This window comes from Leptodactylus fuscus, chromosome 4 (assembly GCF_031893055.1).
Source record: "Leptodactylus fuscus isolate aLepFus1 chromosome 4, aLepFus1.hap2, whole genome shotgun sequence".
Taxonomy (NCBI): domain Eukaryota; kingdom Metazoa; phylum Chordata; class Amphibia; order Anura; family Leptodactylidae; genus Leptodactylus; species Leptodactylus fuscus.
In genome coordinates, this window is record NC_134268.1 from 60,355,663 (window position 1) to 60,381,150 (window position 25,488).

Here is a 25,488-nt window from a genome sequence, read left to right on the forward strand (position 1 = left end):
TTTTGCTACTGCTATACAGTGCCATTGTCTCACTGGGAATTCAACGAATATATGGGGGTTACGTGCACCCACAATTTTTGCTACTGCTATACAGTGCCATTGTCTCACTGGGAATTCAAAAAATATATGGGGTTACGTGCACCCACAATTTTTGCTACTGCTATACAGTGCCATTGTCTCACTGGGAATTCAAAGAATATATGGGGTTATGTGCACCCACAATTTTTGCTACTGGTATATAGTGCCATTGTCTGACTGGGAATTCAAAGAATATATGGGGGTTACGTGCACCCACAATTTTTGCTACTGCTATACAGTGGCATTGTCTCACTGGGAATTCAAAGAATATATTGGGGTTATGTGCACCCACAATTTTTGCTACTGGTATATAGTGCCAGTTTCTGACTGGGAATTCAAAGAATATATGGGGGTTACGTGTATCCACAATTTTTGCTACTGCTATATAGTGCCATTGTCTGACTGGGAATTCAAAGAATATATTGGGGTTACGTGCACCCACAATTTTTGCTACTGGTATATAGTGCCATTGTCTCACTGGGAATTCAAAGAATATATTGGGGTTATGTGCACCCACAATTTTTGCTACTGGTATATAGTGCCATTGTCTGACTGGGAATTCAAAGAATATATGGGGGTTACGTGCACCCACAATTTTTGCTACTGCTATACAGTGCCATTGTCTCACTAGGAATTCAAAGAATACATGGGGGTTACGTGCACCCACAATTTTTGCTACTGCTATACAGTGCCATTGTCTCACTGGGAATTCAAAGAATATATTGGGGTTATGTGCACCCACAATTTTTGCTACTGGTATATAGTGCCATTTTCTGACTGGGAATTCAAAGAATATATGGGGGTTACGTGCACCCACAATTTTTGCTTCTGCTATATAGTGCCATTGTCTCACTGGGAATTCAAAGAATATATGGGGGTTACGTGCACCCACAATTTTTGCTACTGCTATACAGTGCCATTGTCTCACTGGGAATTCAAAGAATATATGGGGGTTACGTGCACCCACAATTTTTGCTACTGGTATATAGTGCCATTGTCTCACTGGGAATTCCACAAATAATTTGGGGATTCATTCACCCTACATCTCAGGCTCTTGCCATATTCACCCAGGTTGTCAGTGCTGCACCAGCTCGTTCCCAGACAGCTCGGCCCGAAAAACACGTTACCTATATAGAGGATTTGGACAATGAAGACAACATGTTCTAAATCTAATGTCTGCACCTTCTCCAGAATTAAAATAAAGGCAGCGTTTAACTTTCAAATAGCACTGCACAAAGGAAGAGCTTTTCAGCTTGTCTCATGACATGCTACTGAAAAGTGTCATTTGTGTATCTTAATGTAAATATAGTTGTATAAGCTTTTTGGGTTTTAGGCACTGCCAAGTTATTTATTACCACCCGCTCCCTTATAATGATGATGACGCCAAAGTCACTGTGGGTGTTCAGAGCTCACAGCTTTGGTTGACATTTGTCTTGCTCTCTGTCGGTACCAGCTGTCTTTTTGGATACCGTAAAGTTATGTTGACTTTATTAACAGCTATAGAAGCTTTAGCCAGGTTGTGACGGTGTGTAACCCTAACAACACTAAGTGGGATACACATTAATAGTCAGTCTATGTACGCTAAACGTATCACTGAAGTAATTTTTTTTTCCCTCTCCCCTAATATAAGAAAGGAACAGACATTAGACCTAGACCGGGGTTCGAGGCTTGTAAAAATCCAGTATTATTTGTTCTTCATGATGTGAAATATGTGTTGAAAAGCAACCCAAGATGAAGTCAGCCATGTGTGCCAGTGTGTTACTTGGCATGCCTTTGCTGGCCCCAACTGTAAGGGTCACTCTCCATTTCCTCCATTTTCCACTCCCCTTCACACCATTTGTGGTGAAGCAATGGGATGCACTGAAGTGCACCCTCTAGCCTCGTGTGGGACAGGGACATCAGATGCCACTCCAACCCCCTCGTCTTCCTCCGCCAGCCAACGGTGCGAAGATGAGAGGAGTGTGCTCTGAATGTTTTCTGCCTAGCAGAGGCTAGTTCTCACTTACGAAAATGGCCCCACTTTGACCTGTATATCAGGCACAATGGTGTAGGTTTCAAAGAAACATGGCACCAACAAGTTGGAAAACGTGGGCCATGCGTGGACCGTGTTTGAGTCTGGCAAGCTCCAGATCTGCTACCAGGTTCCAGCCATTATCACAGGCGCAAAAATGCCAGGCCCCAGGTGTAGCAGGGAAAAAAAAAATGCCATCTCAGCCAGGATGGCATCCCTGACCTCGGAGGCACTGTGCTGTCTGTCCCCCAAGCTGATCAGTTTCAGCACGGCCTGCTGACATCTCCCCATGCCAGTGTTAGAGTGTTTTCCGCTAGTAGCTGGGGTGGAGGTTGCAGCATCGTAGGGTTTCAGTCTACTCCTGCCATGAATTTTGGACTGGGAGAGGAGATAGGCCACCCCAGTTTGCACCCGGGGAACAGACTCCACCACATTCACCCTGTCTGTCATTAAAGATAAGCACTGCAGCATCCCTGACCACAGGCGCTTGTCCATGTGTCGGTGGTCAAGTGGACCTTGCAGCAAAGCGCGGAACTAAGGGCCCACCTGATGTTGAGTGACACGTGCTGGTGCACGGCGGGGACGCCACACCGGGAGAAGTTGAGACGGCTAGGGACGGCATAGTGAGGTGCCACAGTTGCCATCAGGTCCGGGAAGGCGGGAGTTTCAACAAGCCGGAACGCCAACCTCTCCTGGGCCAGCAGTTTAGCGATGTTGGCGTTCTAGGCTTGCGTGGGTGGGTGGTTAGCGGTGTATTTCTGCCGGCGCTCCAATGTCTGAGAGATGGTGGGTTGTTGTAAAGAAGCGCCTGATGGTGCCTTTGATGGTGCAGGAGAAGGAGATAAGACAGAAACAGGGGAGGATGAGGGAGAAGTCAACAAAGTGGCGGAGGCAGATGAAGTGATGTCCTGGCTCGTCCTCTGGAGTGCATCGCCAGCACTGTGAGCAGAGGCAGTGGCATGAACGGCGGGCGACGTTTGTCCTGCCGTTGCTGCCTGCCACTGATTCCATTGCTTGGATTCCAAATGACGGTGCATTGAAGTGGTGGACAGGTTGCTCTTCTCAGGGCCCCTACTCGATTTCGAGAGGCAAATTGTGTAGACGACACTATATCTGTCCTCAGCGCATTCCTTGAAAAAACTCTACACCTTCAAGAAACGTGCCCTCGATGGGGGAGTTTTTCTGGGCTGGGTACAAAAGGGAACATCTTCGGACATTCCGGGTCTGGCCTGGCTTCGGCAAAGCAGCTGACCTCTGCCTCTGGACATGTCTCTGCCTCTAGCTACCCTTTTTGGTGCTGCACCTGCCTCAACATCCACACTACTTTCCCAGCTTGACATCCGCCTTGTCCAGGTGGGGTCGGTGTCCTCGTCGTCCACCACCTCCTCTTCCAACTCCTGTCTCGCCTCCTCCTCCTGCACAATGCGCATGTCAACTGGCTGCCCTGACAGCAACTGCATCTCATCGTCGTCGATGAGGGTGGGTTGCTGGTCATCCGCCACCAAATCGACCGGAGATGGAGGAGACTCTAGTGTTTGAGCATCTGGACACAGATACTCGTCTGTTAGGTCCGTGGAATCGCGAAATGGAGGGGCAGGTTGAGGGACAATGAAAGGAGCGGAGAACAGCTCTGGGGAGCAGGGACAGTTGGGGTTATTGTTCTGGGAAGATTGGGAATTTTGGGTGGAAGGAGGACAAGACTGTTGGGTAAGAGGAGGTAGAGGCTGACTGGCTGGTGGACAATGTGCTTTAAGCGTTATCCGACAGCCATTGCAAGACCTGTTCCTGGTTCTCGGGCCTACTAATCTTTGTACCATTCAGCCTAGTTAATGTGGAACTTTTGTGCAAAGCGCAGAACTTAGGGCCCGCCTGATGTTAAGGGACACACGCTGGTACAAGGCTCAACTCACCCTAAGTGCCAAAAACACTGCTGGTGCAAGGCTCTACTCATGCCAAGGGCCTCAATCTCTGCTGGTAGCTCAGCTTAAGGTCCTGTAACTTTGTTTGGAAGGGCTCATGTTAAGGGCTAGAAACGTGAATTTTGGAAGATCTTACCACATCTCACACACACACACACACACACACACACACACACACACACACACACAATGACAGTTAAGGGTGAGGGCTTTTGGAATTCCCATTGCCTATTCCATTTGTGGTTGTCATGGGGAATGTGATTTAAAGGGGTGGTTGTTACTGTTTGTTGAGCTTAAATTGGGGTTTGTGTCCATCCATTTGGGGAGTAAAGAAGGTTTCCAGGTATTTTCCCACTTTGATAGAGGTTTTTTTGAATGTGGAAAGTGTGTAGTTGTTAGGCAGTGATGTTGGGGTAATAGAGGGTCTTTGGTGTGTTAGATGCCCCCAGACATGCTTCCCCTGCTGTCCCAGTGTCATTCCAGAGGTGTTGGCATCATTTCCTGGGCTGTCATAGTGGACTTGGTGACCCTCCAGACACGGATTTGGGTTTCCCCCTTAACGAGTATCTGTTCCCCATAGACTATAATGGGGTTCGAAACCCGTTCGAACACACGAACATTGAGCGGCTGTTCGAATCGAATTTCGAACCTCGAACATTTTAGTGTTCGCTCATCTCTAGTAATAATCTATGTAATTGTCACCTTTATTCAGACCACTGAGGTCTCGTTCACATCTGCATTCAGTATTCTGTTCAGGAAGCCCGCATTAAAAAATTGTTGAGCAATAAAACCACACGGACCCCATAGACTATATTAGGGTCAGTGTGTTTCCCGCGTGGTGTCCGCACAAATCATGTTGCGACAAAAGTACTTCTTGCAGCTCTTTTGTCTCCACATGATTCGTGCGGACACCATGCGGAAATCAAATGGAATGCGTTCGGTATTCTGTTCAGGGATGCCCAAATGGACTCCCCGAATAGAATACTGAAAACAGATATGAACCAGGCCTCACCTGGGGTATTTACTATGTAACACAATACATAGTGGAGATTCATCATCATCACTGTTTATTAGGTCATCCAGTATTCAACTAGTAAAGCTCTTTACTTTAATGCTGTACACACAAAAAGTTCTTTCATTGCACAGGTTTCATTACATAATACTCACTTTGTTATTCTCTGGTTCCTGTTTAATATAGGTATTGGCTTTGTTTTCCCTTTACCAAGATGGCTCTCCATCTCTATATGTTGCTGATGCACATGTGCAATACCATATGTAATCTTCCATATGTCATTGGTGGGAAATGCCTCTAAACAAAACTCTATTGCACATGTACGCTCTGGGTAACGTATGTGGCACAAGGATTCATTTTGCTAATGTAAGTTATGTGTAATTGGTTAATAGGGATGCCGAGAGCTACAATTAATACAATTAATTATATTAATTATAATATAATCAATAACAATGGAGGATCGCTTGGTCACTATATATTATATATTTTTTAATATTACTGGATATTTATTTTGCAACATTTTTGCACTAATAATATATTTGTAATTGTTACATTGCTGAGTATTTATTGTATATATTAGTAGATATTGTATATCTGCACATTGTCTGTATTGTCTTTAAACACAGTCCGCCATGCTGATCAATCTTGGCTGCTGGTAGCCAGTGGTCACCCATTTACCCTGTGGCAACCAAATCAAATAAAATGTATTAATCTTGCACATAGCCCTTTAAAATAATAGGATTTCTGAAAAAAAAAAAAAAAAAATCACTACTTTGTCTTTCAATGGAGGATCTTCATAGGTCTTACGGCCACCCCATGACAATCCATTAAAACATAAGCCATTGGCATTCTATAGCACGTCACAGACACCTCTCACATTAATGGCAGCTATAATATCCCTAGCTCACATTACTATCCCTCTCCATTTTGAACACGTCTCTCACCTTTAGCCACCTTCTTATAGACCTGTGCTCTGTCTTCTTTTCATCTTGCTAATTATTTTCCTCCTTCATGTCTTTCTCTTGTAATTTTCTGACTCACCTCATCTCATCCTCTCCCTGCACATGTCAAGCGCTCAGGATCTCTGACAAATGTGCTGCATTTTTTCACATAATTTAGCATGATGGGAGCTACACTTGCACCTGGAGAAAGTATTTATATACTGTCCTAATAGATGTCAAAAGATGAGATTGTCGAAAGCACTTACAAGTACAATCTTCGTTCAGCGGTAATTTAAGGAAAGCAGGTGCCCTTTTTAAAAACGAAACTGTTAATGTAACCTCCTCGCCGGCGTTCCGTAAAACTTGTACCTTAAAAGAAAGGGAATATTTCAGTAATTGTATCTTGTGACCATACATAAACAAATGCTAGGTGATAGATAGATAGATAGATAGATAGATAGATAGATAGATAGATAGCAGAATTTACAATGACTCTTAATGAGTTAAACAATTGCAGAAACATTCAACTTGACTTTCGTCAATTATTTTTTATGGCTTTTTCTGAGTGATATGTTACCAGTTTTAAGTTAAGGAGTTCTACACCTGTAGATAAATATGACACATACGGGTAGATATATATGACATAGATAGTTAAGATAATAAAATAGATGGATACGACAATAAATGCAGGAACTTTCTATGGTGTAGAACTTGTCAGAGACCCAGCCATGATTCCTTATTGTGGACAGGTTATTAGGTAGGGATATTACATACATGAGTAAATCCTGCCACAATAAGGAAATCATGTCTGGTTTTCAGAATATTAAATAAGATAAAATAAGTTAATCCTTTAATAGTCCCAACATGGAGACATTCAGTGTGTTACAGCAGCATAGTTACATAGCGGATGAGGTTGGATAAAGACATTAGTCCATCAAGTCCAACTTATAACCCTACAATCCCTACAGTGTTGATCCAGGGGAAGGCAAAAAAAAAAAACCCATGAGGCTCATGCCAATTGCCCTATTTCAGGGGAAAAAATTCCTTCCTGACTCCAAACCTGGCAGTCAGTATAAAAACCTTGGATCAACGTGTCCTTAGAATCTAGATAATACAGATAATACAGTAATATATTACAAGAAAGAACACATACAAGCTCATAGCAGATAGAAAAGATAGTAGGAGTTATAGCAACTAAAAAAGAAAAGACTTCAGGATCATTTAGTTCTCTGTGCGGAATGATCTTCGCTTAGCCTGATGTTGATTATACAGTCTATGAAAAGTTATGACAATATGAAAAGTTTCTGTATTCATGGTGATATATATTGGCAACTGATGAGGACAACAGACTGTCACCACCAAAATGGCCTAACAAAATCTATAAAATCTATATTTATATATTTGCCAAAATGTTTAGCCTATAATTGTCTTCACATATAAATCTGGATATTTCGATAGGAAACCCCTTTTACCCCATGTGATAAGTTTGCATATTAGCACAAATTAAACATACAAGCAGCGAAAGACTTAATTTTCCATTCCCTTGACCAATAGGGTCTGAGCTGTTGAATTGCCAGCATTCTGCAAATTAACCCCCATGCCAGGAATGGGGGATAACTTGCTTAGTTGGGGGGGGGGGCACCTTTAAGTTGATAACGTGCTGGAAGTTTGTATGAAGCTTGCTATTTTTGCACATTGGATAGCTTTGATTGTAGATACCATACTGTACAAATGTTTTTGGCAAGTGTGGAAAAAAAACACTGTAAGGCTGAGGTCCCACATTGCTGAAATGCAGCTTCTTTTGTTGCAGATTTTGCTGCATTTCTTTGAGCCAAAGCCAAGAATGGCTACAAGAGGAATTGGAAATGTATTGGAAGTTCTTACACTTTTATCTTCTACTCAATCCACTCCTGAATTTGGCTCAAAAAACCGCAACAAAATCTGCAACAAAAAAAGCTGTATTTCCACAAAGTGGGGCCTCAGCCTAAGGATATGTTTACACAGAATTTTTTGTAGGTGGATTTTGAAGCGGAATGTGCCTTAAAATCCGCCTGCAAAAAAGTTTCCCATTCATTTCAATGGGAGTCACTCACTTTTCATTCCAGTTATTTCAGCTAGCGGGAAAAAAAATGACATGCCTTATCTTCACGTGGATTCTGTGGCTGAGTCAGCCAAGGCGTCCGTGCCTCGAGACCTTCCTGCTTAGACCCATTCATCCAGGCCTAATCAGGAGCAGGATGCTGCACCAAAAAGCCACAAGACGGAGAAGGTTTCCGCAATATGAGCTTACCCTAAGTAAGAGAGTTTTCAAAATTTGAAGTGTTTATAGCAGGGGTCCTCAAACTTTTCAAACACGGGGCCAGTTCACTGTCCCTCAAAACACTGGAGGGCCAAAATATTTCACCTCAGGTGGCAAAAAGGCTAGGTTTACCCCTTCTCCTCAGTATGCCCCCACCCCACAGTATTATATGCTCCTCAGTACCCCCTACTGTATTATATACTCCTCAGTACCTCCCCACTGTATTGTATACTCCTCAGTACCCCCTCCACACACTGTATTATATACTCCTCAGTACCCCCCGCCCCACTTTATTATATACTCCTCAGTACCCCCACTATATTATATGCTCATCAGTACCCACCCCCCACTGTATTATATGCTCATCAGTAACCCCCCCTGTATTATATGTTCATCAGTACCCCCCTGTATTATATGCTCATCAGTACCTCCCACTATATTATATGCTCATCAGTACCCTCCCCCCACTGTATTATATACTCCTCAGTACCCTCCCCCCACTGTATTATATGCTCATCAGTACCCTCCCCCCACTATATTATATGCTGATATCCACACCATTCATTTGGGCCTAATCTGGAGCAGAATGCTGTGGTGGGATGCTGGTGCACTGCATCAGCATTCTGTCGTGGCTAGCCACATGGTATGTTTACACATGGGATCCATTTTCCGCCGTGTGAACATACCCGTAAAGCCTGCAGGCAGGGTACGGGGTTAATCTGGGTTCATACATGCACCTGGGATGCTGCCAAACCCAGGGACTGGAGGTTTAGTGTCCCAAATTGCACTGATATAATGTAAAATGCAGTTGCATTAAAAATAAAAAAACTTTATACTTACCTAGAGAGGATAGCAACAAAGTGAACCAGCCACACAAAATATATGAATAAAAATTAACTTTTATTAAGTGCTCCTAAAAAGGTGTAGCAACATATATACATACAAAATATATAAACAAACATAAAACAAAATCATATAGGGGTAGACAATGCTACAAATACCAACTTGTCAGCCATGGAATGTACACTGGATGGCAACACTAATATCATAGTACAAAGGGCTCAACCATAGCTAAAACTGAAAGTGTCCAATAATAAAGTGTTGTAAATGAAAACAACAAATAATCAGTGTAATAACCCACAGATAGCTATGAGACTGCCCACATAAGATGATCCAAGATTAGCCTCCATACATACCAACAGTAAAGTGGGTCCCTTTACTGTTGGTATGTATGGAGGCTAATCTTGGATCATCCTATGTGGGCAGTCTCATAGCTATCTGTGGGTTATTACACTGATTATTTGTTGTTTTCATTTACAACACTTTATTATTGGACACTTTCAGTTTTAGCTATGGTTGAGCCCTTTGTACTATGATATTAGTGTTGCCATCCAGTGTACATTCCATGGCTGACAAGTTGGTATTTGTAGCATTGTCTACCCCTATATGATTTTGTTTTATGTTTGTTTATATATTTTGTATGTATATATGTTGCTACACCTTTTTAGGAGCACTTAATAAAAGTTAATTTTTATTCATATATTTTGTGTGGCTGGTTCACTTTGTTGCTATGGTCATTTACCCACACATAATTTGTTATATTTGCCTCTATTGTTTACTATTGTATTCTGTCTTACTTAGAGAGGAGTCTGATCATCGGACTCATCTCTGGTGCTCCTGGAGCCTGTGCGGTTTTTCGTTGAAGCTGGAGATGTACTGTACAGCATTAAAGCATTCTTACTTTGTGGCATTTTTTCCACACATGCCAAAAACTTTTGAACAACACTGTACATATGATATCTATGACAGACATACAGTAGATAGATAGATAGATAGATAGATAGATAGATAGATAGATAGATAGATAGATAGATAGATAGAATAAAACATATAGATATAAACAATTATATAAGATATAAAAATATGCTGTATTTCTATAATACATTTTAATAGCCTAAAATTCTCATTTATCCATAAGAAGGCAGCTTAACCTTTAGTATAAACAACGTTCAATTTATTGTATGGTCATTTGGGTCATTTTAATTTTTTGTAATTTTTTTATTCTAAAATATGAATAAGTAATGTTTGTAATTTGACTTCTGCAAAAGTCCTTTTAGTTGTTGCCTACGTTTGATACAGACATGTGAGTCCTTGATTCCTACTCCATTTCTACAATATATACTGTATTGTATTTCTAAAGTCTAAAGGATAAAATTAATTGAATTATTGGTTACATGTGGGCTGAAATGTACAACAAGCTATGGCGATATAGCTGTATAGCAAAATATAAAGTAAAATATTGTAATATATTGGCCATGAAAGTTCATGTTGAATACATGAATATCTAAAATGTTATGCATTGACTAGTAGGGGTTCGTTCGGTGCAAAGAAGAACAGTAAATTTTCTTTATTTAAAAGTCCTTTTAGTAGTTGCCTCCATATAGCACAGAGATTTGTATAAATGTTTAGAGTCTTTGCTTCCTACTCCATTCCTACGGCATGTTCTATATTGTGTTTCTAAAGAATAACAGTATTCATTGGTTGCATGTTAGTTGAAATACAGAAAATGACAGCAAGCATCGGCTAAAGTTGTAGAATTCTATATAAGGGTGCATTCACACTGAGTAAACGCTAGCTTATTCTGAACGTAAAACACGTTCAGAATAAGCGGCGTCTAAAGCAGCTCCATTCACTCCTATGGGAGCGGGGATACGAGCGCTCCCCATAGAAATGAATGGGCTGCTTCTTTCACTCCGTGCAGTCCCATTGAAGTGAATGGGGAGTGCCGGCGTATACGGCAAGCTCTGCTCATGCCGGAGCGTACACGCCGGCACTCCCCATTCACTTCAATGGGACTGCACGGAGTGAAAGAAGCAGCCCATTCATTTCTATGGGGAGCGCTCGTATCCCCGCTCCCATAGGAATGAATGGAGCTGCTTTAGACGCCGCTTATTCTGAACGTGTTTTACGTTCAGAATAAGCTAGCGTTTACTCAGTGTGAATTCACCCTAACAGTAAAATCATATTATATATTGGCCATGAAATGTTATACTGAATATTTAAGAAATAAATATGAACCTTCATTTTTTTTTTTTTATAGATTGTGAGCCCCACAAAGGGCTTACAATGTACATTTTTCACAATCAGTATGTCTTTGGAGTATGGGAGGAGGCAGAAAATACCTTACTGCCCTTCTAGACTGTGGCCTCTGATGCTCAAAACATTGACCCAATGGGCCATGAAAGCTACGTATTGTCCCTGCCCATAATTGCATCTCCATGTATTGACGCTGTGCACCTTTAGGCTGCATGCACACGGAGTTACGCCGGGCTTGTAAAAATACTCATTCACAGCCATACATGCAAGCGCTGCGGATGGCTCCCAAACACTTCCCATTCACTTCAATTGGAGCGCTCGTAACGCCGGCAAGGAGAGGCCCACATGGCGATATCAACCAAGGACAGCTTTCCTAGATTAACAACGTGGCTATGTTATATCATTCGAAACAAGGTACATGCTGTCATTTTACAAAAATGTATTCCACTAAGTGGCATGGCAGCGACTGTTGTTTACTGGACACACAGTCCTTTATGGGTGATGACTGATGTGGACATGAAGGAGGAAGAGGAGAAGCAGATGGAGATAATAATGACAATGGCCATGTGCTAAGTATAGATGAGGCCTGCCTTTAAAGAAGACCACCGGGAGAAGGAGTAGAATGGGCTTACTCACAGTCGTGCCATTGCCGATCTGGTTCCTAGATGTGTGCCTGCATGCCCATGGCTAGTTATCTGCTTGCAAATCTTGCACTTTGCCATCGATTTGTCATTTGGTAATGTACATAAAACATTCCCATATGGAAGCTTGTCTTAGATCTACCATTGAATGGTCTTTTGCAGGTTGAGACTGCAGACTGCTAATTATTACTATTGTACCCATTTCCTCTGATGTCACCCTGACCCAGTTCCTGGTCTTATCTGTAATAGAATCATCGGATTCAGTAATGTCATTTTACCCGCTTTTTTGTGACCCATCACTGCAATGGGATTACTAACATATTAGGCATGTCCAGATATATGTGCCATGAAATAAATAACCTTTTATATCAAATATAATTTTTCTGTCGTTCCTATAAGTGTCTATGTACAGCCATCCAGTGACTGTGTTTTGAGTTGCAGCCTGTCAAGGGTTTCGCTAGCACGTTACGATATTGTATTGAATTGGTTCCATTATAAATTGAAGCCCTTAACCGATTTGAAGCTAATTTTAGAGTGGAGACATGTGTGTGCTTAACGTCTTAAGAAACCCACCTGAATATGTATGTGCTTCTAATAGAATATTACATTGTAAGCGCTGGTGTTGGAGATATTGTTGTGAAAGAATATATTCTATGTACAGTAGTGCTATATATAATATTCCTGCAGTAAATTATTTAAATGTAGGAAACATATTCTAGTGAATCCTTAATATAGTATTTCGGTTTCAGAAATTCCCTTTATAGAAGAGCATTCTAACCACAAAACAGCTTGTCATCCATGAGCAGAAAAAGAGGTTCCCCTTCACATGATTTAGGTAAAATTCCCACCTTATTTCACAAACAGCCCCAACAAATTCCGCCCAGACTTTTGCAACTGTATAATATATATGTAGTGGTGTAAATATCGGGGCAACAGTAAAGGCCAAGGGGAGGTGAGGAAATATAAAAAACAGGATTACAGGCGTGGCTTGTGACTTCAATGTGGTAGGACGCATCTCGTGTTCGCTCCTGCCTCACCTGCTTTAAAAAGGACCTCTTTTCACTTCCCAGCTGCAGAAATGGGGAGGAAGACTCCAGTGATCCCCCCCTGCAGGCTCTGCTGCCTCTTCCACCACCACCACCAGGCAGACCGGGATCTTGGCCTATATGGCCCCGGCGACAGCCCTCCCCTGCCTACTTCAGCACCGCCTCCTGGTATCCACGTGGAAGAGCTCCTGGGACCCAAGATGGCGGTGGAGGTGCATGTGCACGGACCAGCTCTACAGGTACCTGGCATTGCCCCTTCTCCTGTGTACCTTGCCCCTCAAGCACCCACTCCTAACCCTATAACCCTGGCCCACCCATGACTGTATACCCCCTGGCAACAGCCCTGCAGTATACCTGGGGACTATGGAACTGTGCTCTGCTTCTGCCTCCTCCTCAGACCCCCCCCCCCCCCCCCCGTCCCTCAGATTGAATATCCACTGCAAGGGCCTCATTCACTTGCCCACTAGGGGGGTCTTTACCCAGACATTGGGGCGACTCCATCTCTGTCCCCCTATGCTGTTATGTCCCCGCAATCTCCTTCTGCAACTCCATCACTGCTCCATATGGAAAAAGATGTGCTATCCTCCACCCCTCCCCCACCACAATGGCTCCAGTTCTAATGCATTCCTGTGGTCCCGTCCACCCCCTCCCCCCCACACAATCCCCCCTTTTAGGGCCTATTCGTTTCACGCGAGCTCTGTGGCTTTCTTGCTCAAAGCTTTTCACATTAGCGTCCCCACGCTCCTCCATGGTTTCCTTCCTGTACAACCCGCTCCTCCCTGGAGGACTCGAAGCGGCTATGGTGAGTCCTTGGAGGACGCATGGCCTCTTTCATATAGCAGATTTAATTGACCCGTTGACTTTGGAGCTCAGGCCCTTTGATTATTTTACTTCCACTTTGCAGATGCCAGCTTCAGAGTGGTTTCATTATCAACAGATTGCTCATTTTTATCTTTTCCCAGTTTGGTTCTCTTCGGGTATCCACACCTACTGCCTTTGAGAAGATTTGCCGAGCGGGTACCTCTACCACCGGTTTGATTTCATTTATATATAGGCTTATCTCCTCTTCTGAGGGGAATACCCCCATCTCTCATAAGTACATGGCTAAATGGTCAGAGGCGTAAGACAGATTTCACCCGGCCAGTGGCAAGTTATTTGGTCTCGTGCTAATAAATCTTCCACTTGTATTTCATTTCATGAGACTCAGTTTAAAATACTCATGCACTGGTATCATATCCCTGTGCTGCTCCATTCCCTTAACCCTAGTGTTTCTCCCCTCTGCTGGCGCTGCCAGTCAAGTGTAGGTACATTATGCAATATCTTTTGGGACTCTGCCATCCTCCGTCCCTTTTGGTTGGAAGTTCAGTCCCTTACCAATGCTCTCTTTATCCAGGGAGTTCCACTTGACCCTCTTATTTATTTATTTACTTAATCTCCCTCCTAAGCATTTAGGCAAACAAACCTCTAAATTGTTTTTATACATTTGCACCGCAGCCAAAACGCTCATACTCCAGACTCCCTTTAAGGCCGGGCTCCACATGGCATAAATGCTGCGGTTTGCCTGTGGCGGAAACACAGCCGGAAAAAGATGGAGTTTTACAGTTCCTGAAAAGTGGACTAAAGTCCCATCTACATATTGCAGATAAAATACACACTGGGAACAAGCTATGATTTCCATGATCGTTGCGGTTTTGGAAATTGCCGGCGTTTTCCCTATAGTTATAATTGAAGCACAAAGAGGTTTCCTCTGTGGACTTTCTCTGAAAGTGCTGCAGGAAAAATTGTGATCCATTGCTGCTGCGGTTTTTCCCATAGCTCTTTTTTTTTTTTTATATAGCTCACTATGTGGAGCCACATCCTAAGACTGGGTTCACACTACCGCCGCTGTCTGCCTTGGGGATTTCGTTGTCAACCCCAGGGAAACTGGAGAGGGGATGGATTGCCGGCGCTCAGCTTTAAAACCCATTCATTTGTCCGTATTCAGCCTCTGCGCCTGGAAATCGTTTTTTTTGCATGGACACAAAGTCCTGCACAGTGGCGTAACTAGGAATGGCGGGGCCCCGTGGCGAACTTTTGACATGGGGCCCTCCCCCCGACCAACACGACCAACCCCCTCCTCCGCATTCCTGCGCGCTCTATTATGTCCCTTAGTGGCCCCTGCACACAGTATTATGTCGCTCAGTGGCCCCTGCACACACTATTATGTCCCTTAGTGGCCCCTGCACACAGTATTATGTCGCTCAGTGGCCCCTGCACACACTATTATGTCCCTTAGTGGCCCCTGCACACAGTATTATCCTCCATAGTCGCCCCTGCACACAGTATTATGTCCTTTAGTGGCCCCTGCACACAGTATTATCCCCCATAGTCGCCCCTGCACACAGTATTATGTCCCACTGTGGACACCCATAAACAATTATTATACTCTGGGGTCTGTACAGACCCCAGAGTATAATAATCAGAGACCCGGGGGAATAAAAACATTAAAAAAAATTCACTGTTGCTTACCTGTCCCCAGCTCCTATGCTGTTGGCTGAGGAGAGGACAGGGCTGTGGTTGGCCAGATATTCACACAACATGTGCATATACTTGACCCTCCTGGTGACACTAGGCCCCTCAGTGGTGGTAGTTTGGCGAAGGGGTGCCATTAAGGTGTCCCAGACCTTGGAGAGTGTGCCCCTGCTGGGTGTGGACCGGATCTTGGAGGAACTGCCCTCTCTGCCGCCAACGAGAGGTGATGGAAACATTTCCATCATATTTTGCACAAGTAGCTTGTGGCAATCATGAATGCGATTGGCCCTCCCCTCTACTAGAATGAAAGATTATATATTATTTTTATACCAGGGGTCAAGGATTGCAAAAATCCAGTATTGGTTGCTCTCCAGGATTTTGACAATGCGTTTGTCACTGGAAAAGCAGCCCAACATAAAGTCAGCAATGCGTGCCAGAGTGTTAGTTGGTATGACTTTGTTCCCCCACCGGAAAGGTTAACAGTCCATTTCCTCCTCCCCTTCGTGCTGAAGCAATGGGACGCACTGAACTTTCCCGCTAGCCTTGTGTGTGACAATGATCTCATCTGCCACTTCATCTATCTCCTCCTCTTCCTCAGTCAATACAGGCTGAGAAGCTGACAGGAGTTTGCACTAACTATCCTGCTGGGATGGGTCTGCTCCTATCCCCGACTCCTCAGCGTGTGATGCATTATGCCTGATAGTGATGAGGAATACTCGCATAACACACAGAGGCAGATGTGGAGGTGTGCTGGCTGGTGGTCTGAACTGCAGCAACAGCACTGGACACAGTAGAAGAGGCAGTGGTGGCAATGCCGGACGACAATGGTCCTGCATTTTCTTTCTCCCACTGAGCCCAGTGCTTGCCTTTCAAATGACGGCGCATGCCTGAGGTGGTAAGGTTGCTCTTTTCAGAGCCCCTACTAAGTTTGGAGTGGCACAGTGTACAAAATCGCACTAAATTTGTCCTCCATGCATACACTGAAAAATCTCCACACCATAGAGGAACGTGGCCTGGATGGGGGAGCTTTTCTCGAGTGGCTAGGACAGGGAACATCTTGGGCCTTTCTGGGTCTGACCTGACTTCTGTGAAGCAGCTGTCCTGTGCCTCTGGACATGCCTCTGCCTGTAGCCACCTTTTTGGTGCTGCACTTGCCTCCAGATCTACGCTGCCCAGGTCGGGTCGGTCACCTCATTGTTCACTACCTCCTCTTCCAGTTCCTCAATCTGCTCCTCCTCCTGCAGACCGCACATGAAAACAGCCTGCCCTGATGGCAAATGTGTCTCGTCATCATCGCTGATGACGGGTTGCGGGGCCACAACCACAAAATCGCCAGGAGATTGCGGATGCTGCAGTGTTTGGGCATCAGGACACAGTCGTCTGTTACTTCCTGGGATTCGGTAAGTGGTTGAACAGAGTGCGAGATGTCAAAAGGACCCGAAAACAGCTGCTGGGAGGGGGCAAAGGTGGAATGACTCTGCTGGGAAGATTGGCATGTTGGGAGGAAGGAGGGGCAGACTCTTGGCTAGGAAAACAACTGGAGGTAGTGGCTGACTGGCTGGTGGAAAAGCTGCTGGAAGCGTTATCCGCTAGCCACTGCAACACCTGTTCCTGGTGCCCAGGCCTGGTCAATGTTGTACCCTGCTTAATGTAGCCATCAAGCCAGTGATTGTGGAGAAGCGCGATGCAACCTTGCTCCCCAGCTGCATTTCCACGCCCCCGACCTCGTCCCCATCCACATCCCTTTGTGCTAACCTTGCGCATTTTGAGATGTATTCAAATGTTAATTTTTTGTGTGAGTTCACAAACTGATGGTTTGGATACATTTTTTTTTTTTTTTTTTTTTTTGCATACAGTACAGAGGGTAAATATATTGGGCGTATATACTGCCGTATATACTGGATGACAGTATACAGGAATGAGTGAGGGGGATATCGTCACTCCATAGGTAGAGACCACCATTTAGGTGTGTGGAGTCTTATTAAGCCATTAGCGCTCCACTGTGCAAGGGAACATGGGAAAAATATGCAAATCTGTCTTCCATGATGTAATTAATTTAAAAAACAAAAAACGTGCGTGTCTTCAGTTTTTGTTTTTTTATATTTCATACCCACTGGCTAACACGGTACAGAAACAAACATTTTCCTTATACCATGATGTAATTAGGAAATCAGTGCCTCAGTCATGCAGTCCAATAGAGGGCGCTCAAATATATTACTTCCTAATTACATAATGGAAGACAGATTTGCATATTTTTTCCCAGAAATGAGTGTGTGAGTTCATAAACTGATGGACTGTATAATTTTTTTTTTTTTTTTTGTATACAGAGGGTAGATATATTGGGCATATATACTGCTGTATATACCGGAGGACAGTATACAGGAGTGAGTGAGTGAGTGAGTGAGTGAGTGAGTGAGTGAGTGAGTGAGTGAGTAAGTGAGTGAGTGAGTGAGTGAGTTCACAAACTGATGGATTGTATACTTTTTTTTTTTGTATACACAGATGGTAGATATATTGGGCGTATATACTGCCCTATACCCCAGATGACAGTATGCAGCTATCTTCTCACCCCTATGGAACAGGTATACAGAGTATTCCAGTTGAGGAGAAATTGAGCCCTAAAATGGGCTTTTGTGAAATTTCAGGAGCTTAGTGTATATACTAGTGGTGTATATACTATCTAACTCGAAACCGCATCTGACATGAATATGGCTGACAGTATTCTTATAAATCGGAGGTCAACTAATTTCGTCAGCCAATGACTTTTTCCTATTTTTTTTCAATGCCTACGTTTTCCTCTTTCCTGTCCCACCTCCCCCTGCAAAAAAAAGCGCCAGGTAAGGTGGGAGGGGATTCAAATTTTTACTGCGTTTACCGCGTGGTGTCCGATTGGAATCGAATATCTCAAATACCGTAATATTCGATCGAATACCTACTTGATCAAATGGTATTCGCTCATCTCTAATAATTAAAAGTAGAGATGAGCGAACACTAAAATGTTCGAGGTTCGAAATTCGATTCGAACAGCCGCTCAATGTTCGTGTGTTCGAACGGGTTTCGAACCCCATTATAGTCTATGGGGAACAGATACTCGTTAAGGGGGAAACCCAAATCCGTGTCTGGAGGGTCACCAAGTCCACTATGACACCCCAGGAAATGATGCCAACACCTCTGGAATGACACTGGGACAGCAGGGGAAGCATGTCTGGGGGCATCTAACACACCAAAGACCCTCTATTACCCCAACATCACAGCCTAACAACTACACACTTTACACACTCAATACCACCTCTCTGACAGTAGGAAAACACCTTGAAACATGTGTATTTGGCACTTGCAGTGAGGAGAGCTTGTCACCAGCAGTGAATTTGGCCCTTGTAGTAAGTTGAGGTTGGCACCAACATTTGTTTTGAAAATCAGGGTGGATTGAGCCTCTAACCAGCAGAGTTTGGACCAATTCATGGTGGAGGGAGCCTCTAACCAGCCCAGTTTGGGCAAATTCATGGTGGAGGGAGCCTCTAAAAAACCCAGTTTGGACCAATTCATGGTGGAGGGAGCCTCTAACCAGCCCAGTTTGGGCAAATTCATGGTGGAGGGAGCCTCTAACCAGCCCAGTTTGGACCAATTAATGGTGGAGGGAGCCTCTAACCAGCCCAGTTTGGACCAATTAATGGTGGAGGGAGCCTCTAACCACCCCAGTTTGGACCAATTCATGGTGGAGGGAGCCTCTAAACAGCCCAGTTTGGGCAAATTCATGGTGGAGGGAGCCTCTAAAAAACCCAGTTTGGACCAATTCATGGTGGAGGGAGCCTCTAACCAGCCCAGTTTGGACCAATTAATGGTGGAGGGAGCCTCTAAACAGCCAAGTTTGGACCAATTCATGGTGGAGGGAGCCTCTAAAAACCCCAGTTTGGACCAATTCATGGTGGAGGGAGCCTCTAACCAGCCCAGTTTGGGCAAATTCATGGTGGAGGGAGCCTCTAAACAGCCCAGTTTGGGCAAATTCATGGTGGAGGGAGCCTCTAACCAGCCCAGTTTGGACCAATTAATGGTGGAGGGAGCCTCTAACCAGCCCAGTTTGGACCAATTAATGGTGGAGGGAGCCTCTAACCAGCCCAGTTTGGACCAATTAATGGTGGAGGGAGCCTCTAACCACCCCAGTTTGGACCAATTCATGGTGGAGGGAGCCTCTAACCAGCCCAGTTTGGACCAATTCATGGTGGAGGGAGCCTCTAAAAAACCCAGTTTGGACCAATTCATGGTGGAGGGAGCCTCTAAACAGCCCAGTTTGGGCAAATTCATGGTGGAGGGAGCCTCTAAACAGCCCAGTTTGGGCAAATTCATGGTGGAGGGAGCCTCTAACCAGCCCAGTTTGGACCAATTAATGGTGGAGGGAGCCTCTAACCAGCCCAGTTTGGACCAATTAATGGTGGAGGGAGCCTCTAACCACCCCAGTTTGGACCAATTCATGGTGGAGGGAGCCTCTAAACAGCCAAGTTTGGACCAATTCATGGTGGAGGGAGCCTCTAAAAACCCCAGTTTGGACCAATTCATGGTGGAGGGAGCCTCTAACCAGCCCAGTTTGGGCAAATTCATGGTGGAGGGAGCCTCTAAACAGCCCAGTTTGGGCAAATTCATGGTGGAGGGAGCCTCTAAAAAACCCAGTTTGGACCAATTCATGGTGGAGGGAGCCTCTAAACAGCCAAGTTTGGACCAATTCATGGTGAAGGGAGCCTCTAAAAACCCGTTTGGACCAATTCATGGTGGAGGGAGCCTCTAACCAGCCCAGTTTGGGCAAATTCATGGTGGAGGGAGCCTCTAAACAGCCCAGTTTGGGCAAATTCATGGTGGAGGGAGCCTCTAACCAGCCCAGTTTGGACCAATTAATGGTGGAGGGAGCCTCTAACCAGCCCAGTTTGGACCAATTAATGGTGGAGGGAGCCTCTAACCAGCCCAGTTTGGACCAATTAATGGTGGAGGGAGCCTCTAACCACCCCAGTTTGGACCAATTCATGGTGGAGGGAGCCTCTAACCAGCCCAGTTTGGGCAAATTCATGGTGGAGGGAGCCTCTAACCAGCCCAGTTTGGACCAATTAATGGTGGAGGGAGCCTCTAACCAGCCCAGTTTGGACCAATTAATGGTGGAGGGAGCCTCTAACCACCCCAGTTTGGACCAATTCATGGTGGAGGGAGCCTCTAAACAGCCAAGTTTGGACCAATTCATGGTGGAGGGAGCCTCTAAAAACCCCAGTTTGGACCAATTCATGGTGGAGGGAGCCTCTAACCAGCCCAGTTTGGGCAAATTCATGGTGGAGGGAGCCTCTAAACAGCCCAGTTTGGGCAAATTCATGGTGGAGGGAGCCTCTAACCAGCCCAGTTTGGACCAATTAATGGTGGAGGGAGCCTCTAACCAGCCCAGTTTGGACCAATTAATGGTGGAGGGAGCCTCTAACCACCCCAGTTTGGACCAATTCATGGTGGAGGGAGCCTCTAACCAGCCCAGTTTGGACCAATTCATGGTGGAGGGAGCCTCTAAAAAACCCAGTTTGGACCAATTCATGGTGGAGGGAGCCTCTAAACAGCCCAGTTTGGGCAAATTCATGGTGGAGGGAGCCTCTAAACAGCCCAGTTTGGGCAAATTCATGGTGGAGGGAGCCTCTAACCAGCCCAGTTTGGACCAATTAATGGTGGAGGGAGCCTCTAACCAGCCCAGTTTGGACCAATTAATGGTGGAGGGAGCCTCTAACCACCCCAGTTTGGACCAATTCATGGTGGAGGGAGCCTCTAAACAGCCAAGTTTGGACCAATTCATGGTGGAGGGAGCCTCTAAAAACCCCAGTTTGGACCAATTCATGGTGGAGGGAGCCTCTAACCAGCCCAGTTTGGGCAAATTCATGGTGGAGGGAGCCTCTAACCAGCCCAGTTTGGGCAAATTCATGGTGGAGGGAGACTCTAAAAAACCCAGTTTGGGCAAATTCATGGTGGAGGGAGCCTCTAACCAGCCCAGTTTGGACCAATTAATGGTGGAGGGAGCCTCTAACCAGCCCAGTTTGGACCAATTAATGGTGGAGGGAGCCTCTAACCAGCCCAGTTTGGACCAATTAATGGTGGAGGGAGCCTCTAACCACCCCAGTTTGGACCAATTCATGGTGGAGGGAGCCTCTAACCAGCCCAGTTTGGACCAATTCATGGTGGAGGGAGCCTCTAAAAAACCCAGTTTGGACCAATTCATGGTGGAGGGAGCCTCTAAACAGCCCAGTTTGGGCAAATTCATGGTGGAGGGAGCCTCTAAACAGCCCAGTTTGGGCAAATTCATGGTGGAGGGAGCCTCTAACCAGCCCAGTTTGGACCAATTAATGGTGGAGGGAGCCTCTAACCAGCCCAGTTTGGACCAATTAATGCTGGAGGGAGCCTCTAACCACCCCAGTTTGGACCAATTCATGGTGGAGGGAGCCTCTAAACAGCCAAGTTTGGACCAATTCATGGTGGAGGGAGCCTCTAAAAACCCCAGTTTGGACCAATTCATGGTGGAGGGAGCCTCTAACCAGCCCAGTTTGGGCAAATTCATGGTGGAGGGAGCCTCTAAACAGCCCAGTTTGGGCAAATTCATGGTGGAGGGAGCCTCTAAAAAACCCACTTTGGACCAATTCATGGTGGAGGGAGCCTCTAAACAGCCAAGTTTGGACCAATTCATGGTGGAGGGAGCCTCTAAACAGCCAAGTTTGGACCAATTCATGGTGAAGGGAGCCTCTAAACAGCCCAGTTTGGGCAAATTCATGGTGGAGGGAGCCTCTAACCAGCCCAGTTTGGACCAATTAATGGTGGAGGGAGCCTCTAACCAGCCCAGTTTGGACCAATTAATGGTGGAGGGAGCCTCTAACCACCCCAGTTTGGACCAATTCATGGTGGAGGGAGCCTCTAAACAGCCAAGTTTGGACCAATTAATGGTGGAGGGAGCCTCTAAAAACCCCAGTTTGGACCAATTCATGGTGGAGGGAGCCTCTAAACAGCCCAGTTTGGGCAAATTCATGGTGGAGGGAGCCTCTAAACAGCCCAGTTTGGACCAATTCATGGTGGAGGGAGCCTCTAAACAGCCCAGTTTGGGCAAATTCATGGTGGAAGGAGCCTCTAACCAGCAGAGTTGTGGGAAAGCAGGGTGGAGGGAGCCTCTAACCAGCAGAGTTGGTGGAAATCAGGGTGGAGGGAGCCTCTAACCAGCAGAGTTGGGGGAAATCATGTTGGAGGGAGCCTAGTATTAGCAGAATTGTGCAACGCTTATGGTGGATGAGTATGAGCCTCTAAACAGCCCAGTTTGGGCAAATTCATGGTGGAGGGAGCCTCTAAACAGCCCAGTTTGGGCAAATTCATGGTGGAGGGAGCCTCTAACCAGCCCAGTTTGGACCAATTAATGGTGGAGGGAGCCTCTAACCAGCCCAGTTTGGACCAATTAATGGTGGAGGGAGCCTCTAACCACCCCAGTTTGGACCAATTCATGGTGGAGGGAGCCTCTAAACAGCCAAGTTTGGACCAATTCATGGTGGAGGGAGCCTCTAAAAACCCCAGTTTGGACCAATTCATGGTGGAGGGAGCCTCTAACCAGCCCAGTTTGGGCAAATTCATGGTGGAGGGAGCCTCTAACCAGCCCAGTTTGGGCAAATTCATGGTGGAGGGAGCCTCTAAAAAACCCAGTTTGGGCAAATTCATGGTGGAGGGAGCCTCTAACCAGCCCAGTTTGGACCAATTAATGGTGGAGGGAGCCTCTAACCAGCCCAGTTTGGACCAATTAATGGTGGAGGGAGCCTCTAACCAGCCCAGTTTGGACCAATTAATGGTGGAGGGAGCCTCTAACCACCCCAGTTTGGACCAATTCATGGTGGAGGGAGCCTCTAACCAGCCCAGTTTGGACCAATTCATGGTGGAGGGAGCCTCTAAAAAACCCAGTTTGGACCAATTCATGGTGGAGGGAGCCTCTAAACAGCCCAGTTTGGGCAAATTCATGGTGGAGGGAGCCTCTAAACAGCCCAGTTTGGGCAAATTCATGGTGGAGGGAGCCTCTAACCAGCCCAGTTTGGACCAATTAATGGTGGAGGGAGCCTCTAACCAGCCCAGTTTGGACCAATTAATGGTGGAGGGAGCCTCTAACCACCCCAGTTTGGACCAATTCATGGTGGAGGGAGCCTCTAAACAGCCAAGTTTGGACCAATTCATGGTGGAGGGAGCCTCTAAAAACCCCAGTTTGGACCAATTCATGGTGGAGGGAGCCTCTAACCAGCCCAGTTTGGGCAAATTCATGGTGGAGGGAGCCTCTAAACAGCCCAGTTTGGGCAAATTCATGGTGGAGGGAGCCTCTAAAAAACCCACTTTGGACCAATTCATGGTGGAGGGAGCCTCTAAACAGCCAAGTTTGGACCAATTCATGGTGGAGGGAGCCTCTAAACAGCCAAGTTTGGACCAATTCATGGTGAAGGGAGCCTCTAAAAACCCGTTTGGACCAATTCATGGTGGAGGGAGCCTCTAACCAGCCCAGTTTGGGCAAATTCATGGTGGAGGGAGCCTCTAAACAGCCCAGTTTGGGCAAATTCATGGTGGAGGGAGCCTCTAACCAGCCCAGTTTGGACCAATTAATGGTGGAGGGAGCCTCTAAAAAACCCAGTTTGGACCAATTCATGGTGGAGGGAGCCTCTAAACAGCCCAGTTTGGGCAAATTCATGGTGGAGGGAGCCTCTAAACAGCCCAGTTTGGACCAATTCATGGTGGAGGGAGCCTCTAAACAGCCCAGTTTGGGCAAATTCATGGTGGAAGGAGCCTCTAACCAGCAGAGTTGTGGGAAAGCAGGGTGGAGGGAGCCTCTAACCAGCAGAGTTGGTGGAAATCAGGGTGGAGGGAGCCTCTAACCAGCAGAGTTGGGGGAAATCATGTTGGAGGGAGCCTAGTATTAGCAGAATTGTGCAACGCTTATGGTGGATGAGTATGAGGATGCGGAGGAATTGGAGAGGTTGAGTACAGACATGGAGTTTCATGTTGGGGTGCTTTACACAGGTGGGCACAAAAATGACGGCTCTACCCAGTGGTGGTTCATTTTTATCAAAGTGAGCCGGTCGGCACTCTCAGCTGACAGACGGGTGCGCTTGTCAGTGATGATGCCACCGGCTGCACTGAACACCCTCTCAGATAGGACGCTGGCGGCAGGACAGGACAGCACCTCCAAGGCATATAGGGCAAGTTCAAGCCACAGGTCCAACTTCGACACCCAATACGTGTAGGGCGCAGAGGGGTCGGAGAGGACAGGGCTGTGGTCGGAAAGGTATTCCCGCAACATGCGCCTATACTTCTCACGCCTGGTGACACTAAGACCCTCCGTGGCGGCACTTTGGCGAGGGGGTGCCATCAAGGTGTCCCAGACCTTAGACAGTGTGCCCCTCGTTTGTGTGGACCGGTGAGAACTTGGTTGCCTACTGGAGGAACTGCCCTCCCTGCCGCCAACGTCACATGCTGGAAACATCTCCATCATATTCTGCACCAATTGCCTGTGGCAAGCATTGATGCGATTGGCCCTCCCCTCTACCGGAATAAAAGACGAGATGTTGTTTTTATACCGGGGGTCAAGGATAGCAAAGATCCAGTACTGGTTGTCCTCCATGATTTTGACAATACGCTTGTCGGTTGTAAAGCACCCCAACATGAACTCAGCCATGTCTGCCACAGTGTTAGTTGGCATGACTCCTCTGGCCCCACCGGAAAGTTCAATCTCCATTTCCTCCTCATCCTCCATGTCTACCCATCCGCGCTGCAACAATGGGACGATTCGAAGTTGCCCGGAAGCCTCCTGTATCACCATCACATCATCGGACAACTCTTCTTCCTCCTCCTCCTCCTCCTCCTCCTCCATTAAACGCAGTGAAGCGGACAGATGTGTGGACCTACTCTCCAGCTG

At 45.9% G+C, this 25,488-nt stretch overlaps 1 protein-coding gene across 1 annotated transcript in view; it reads right to left on the reverse strand.

Moving 5' to 3' along the window:
• The window catches only part of SNTG1 (syntrophin gamma 1), a 440,267-nt gene that overhangs the window by 65,027 nt on the left and 349,752 nt on the right, over nucleotides 1–25,488 (reverse strand). The window contains exon 10 of the mRNA XM_075270573.1: nucleotides 6,228–6,330. Coding sequence (XP_075126674.1) covers nucleotides 6,228–6,330 — 103 coding nt within the window. The remainder of the gene's footprint in view (nucleotides 1–6,227; nucleotides 6,331–25,488) is intronic.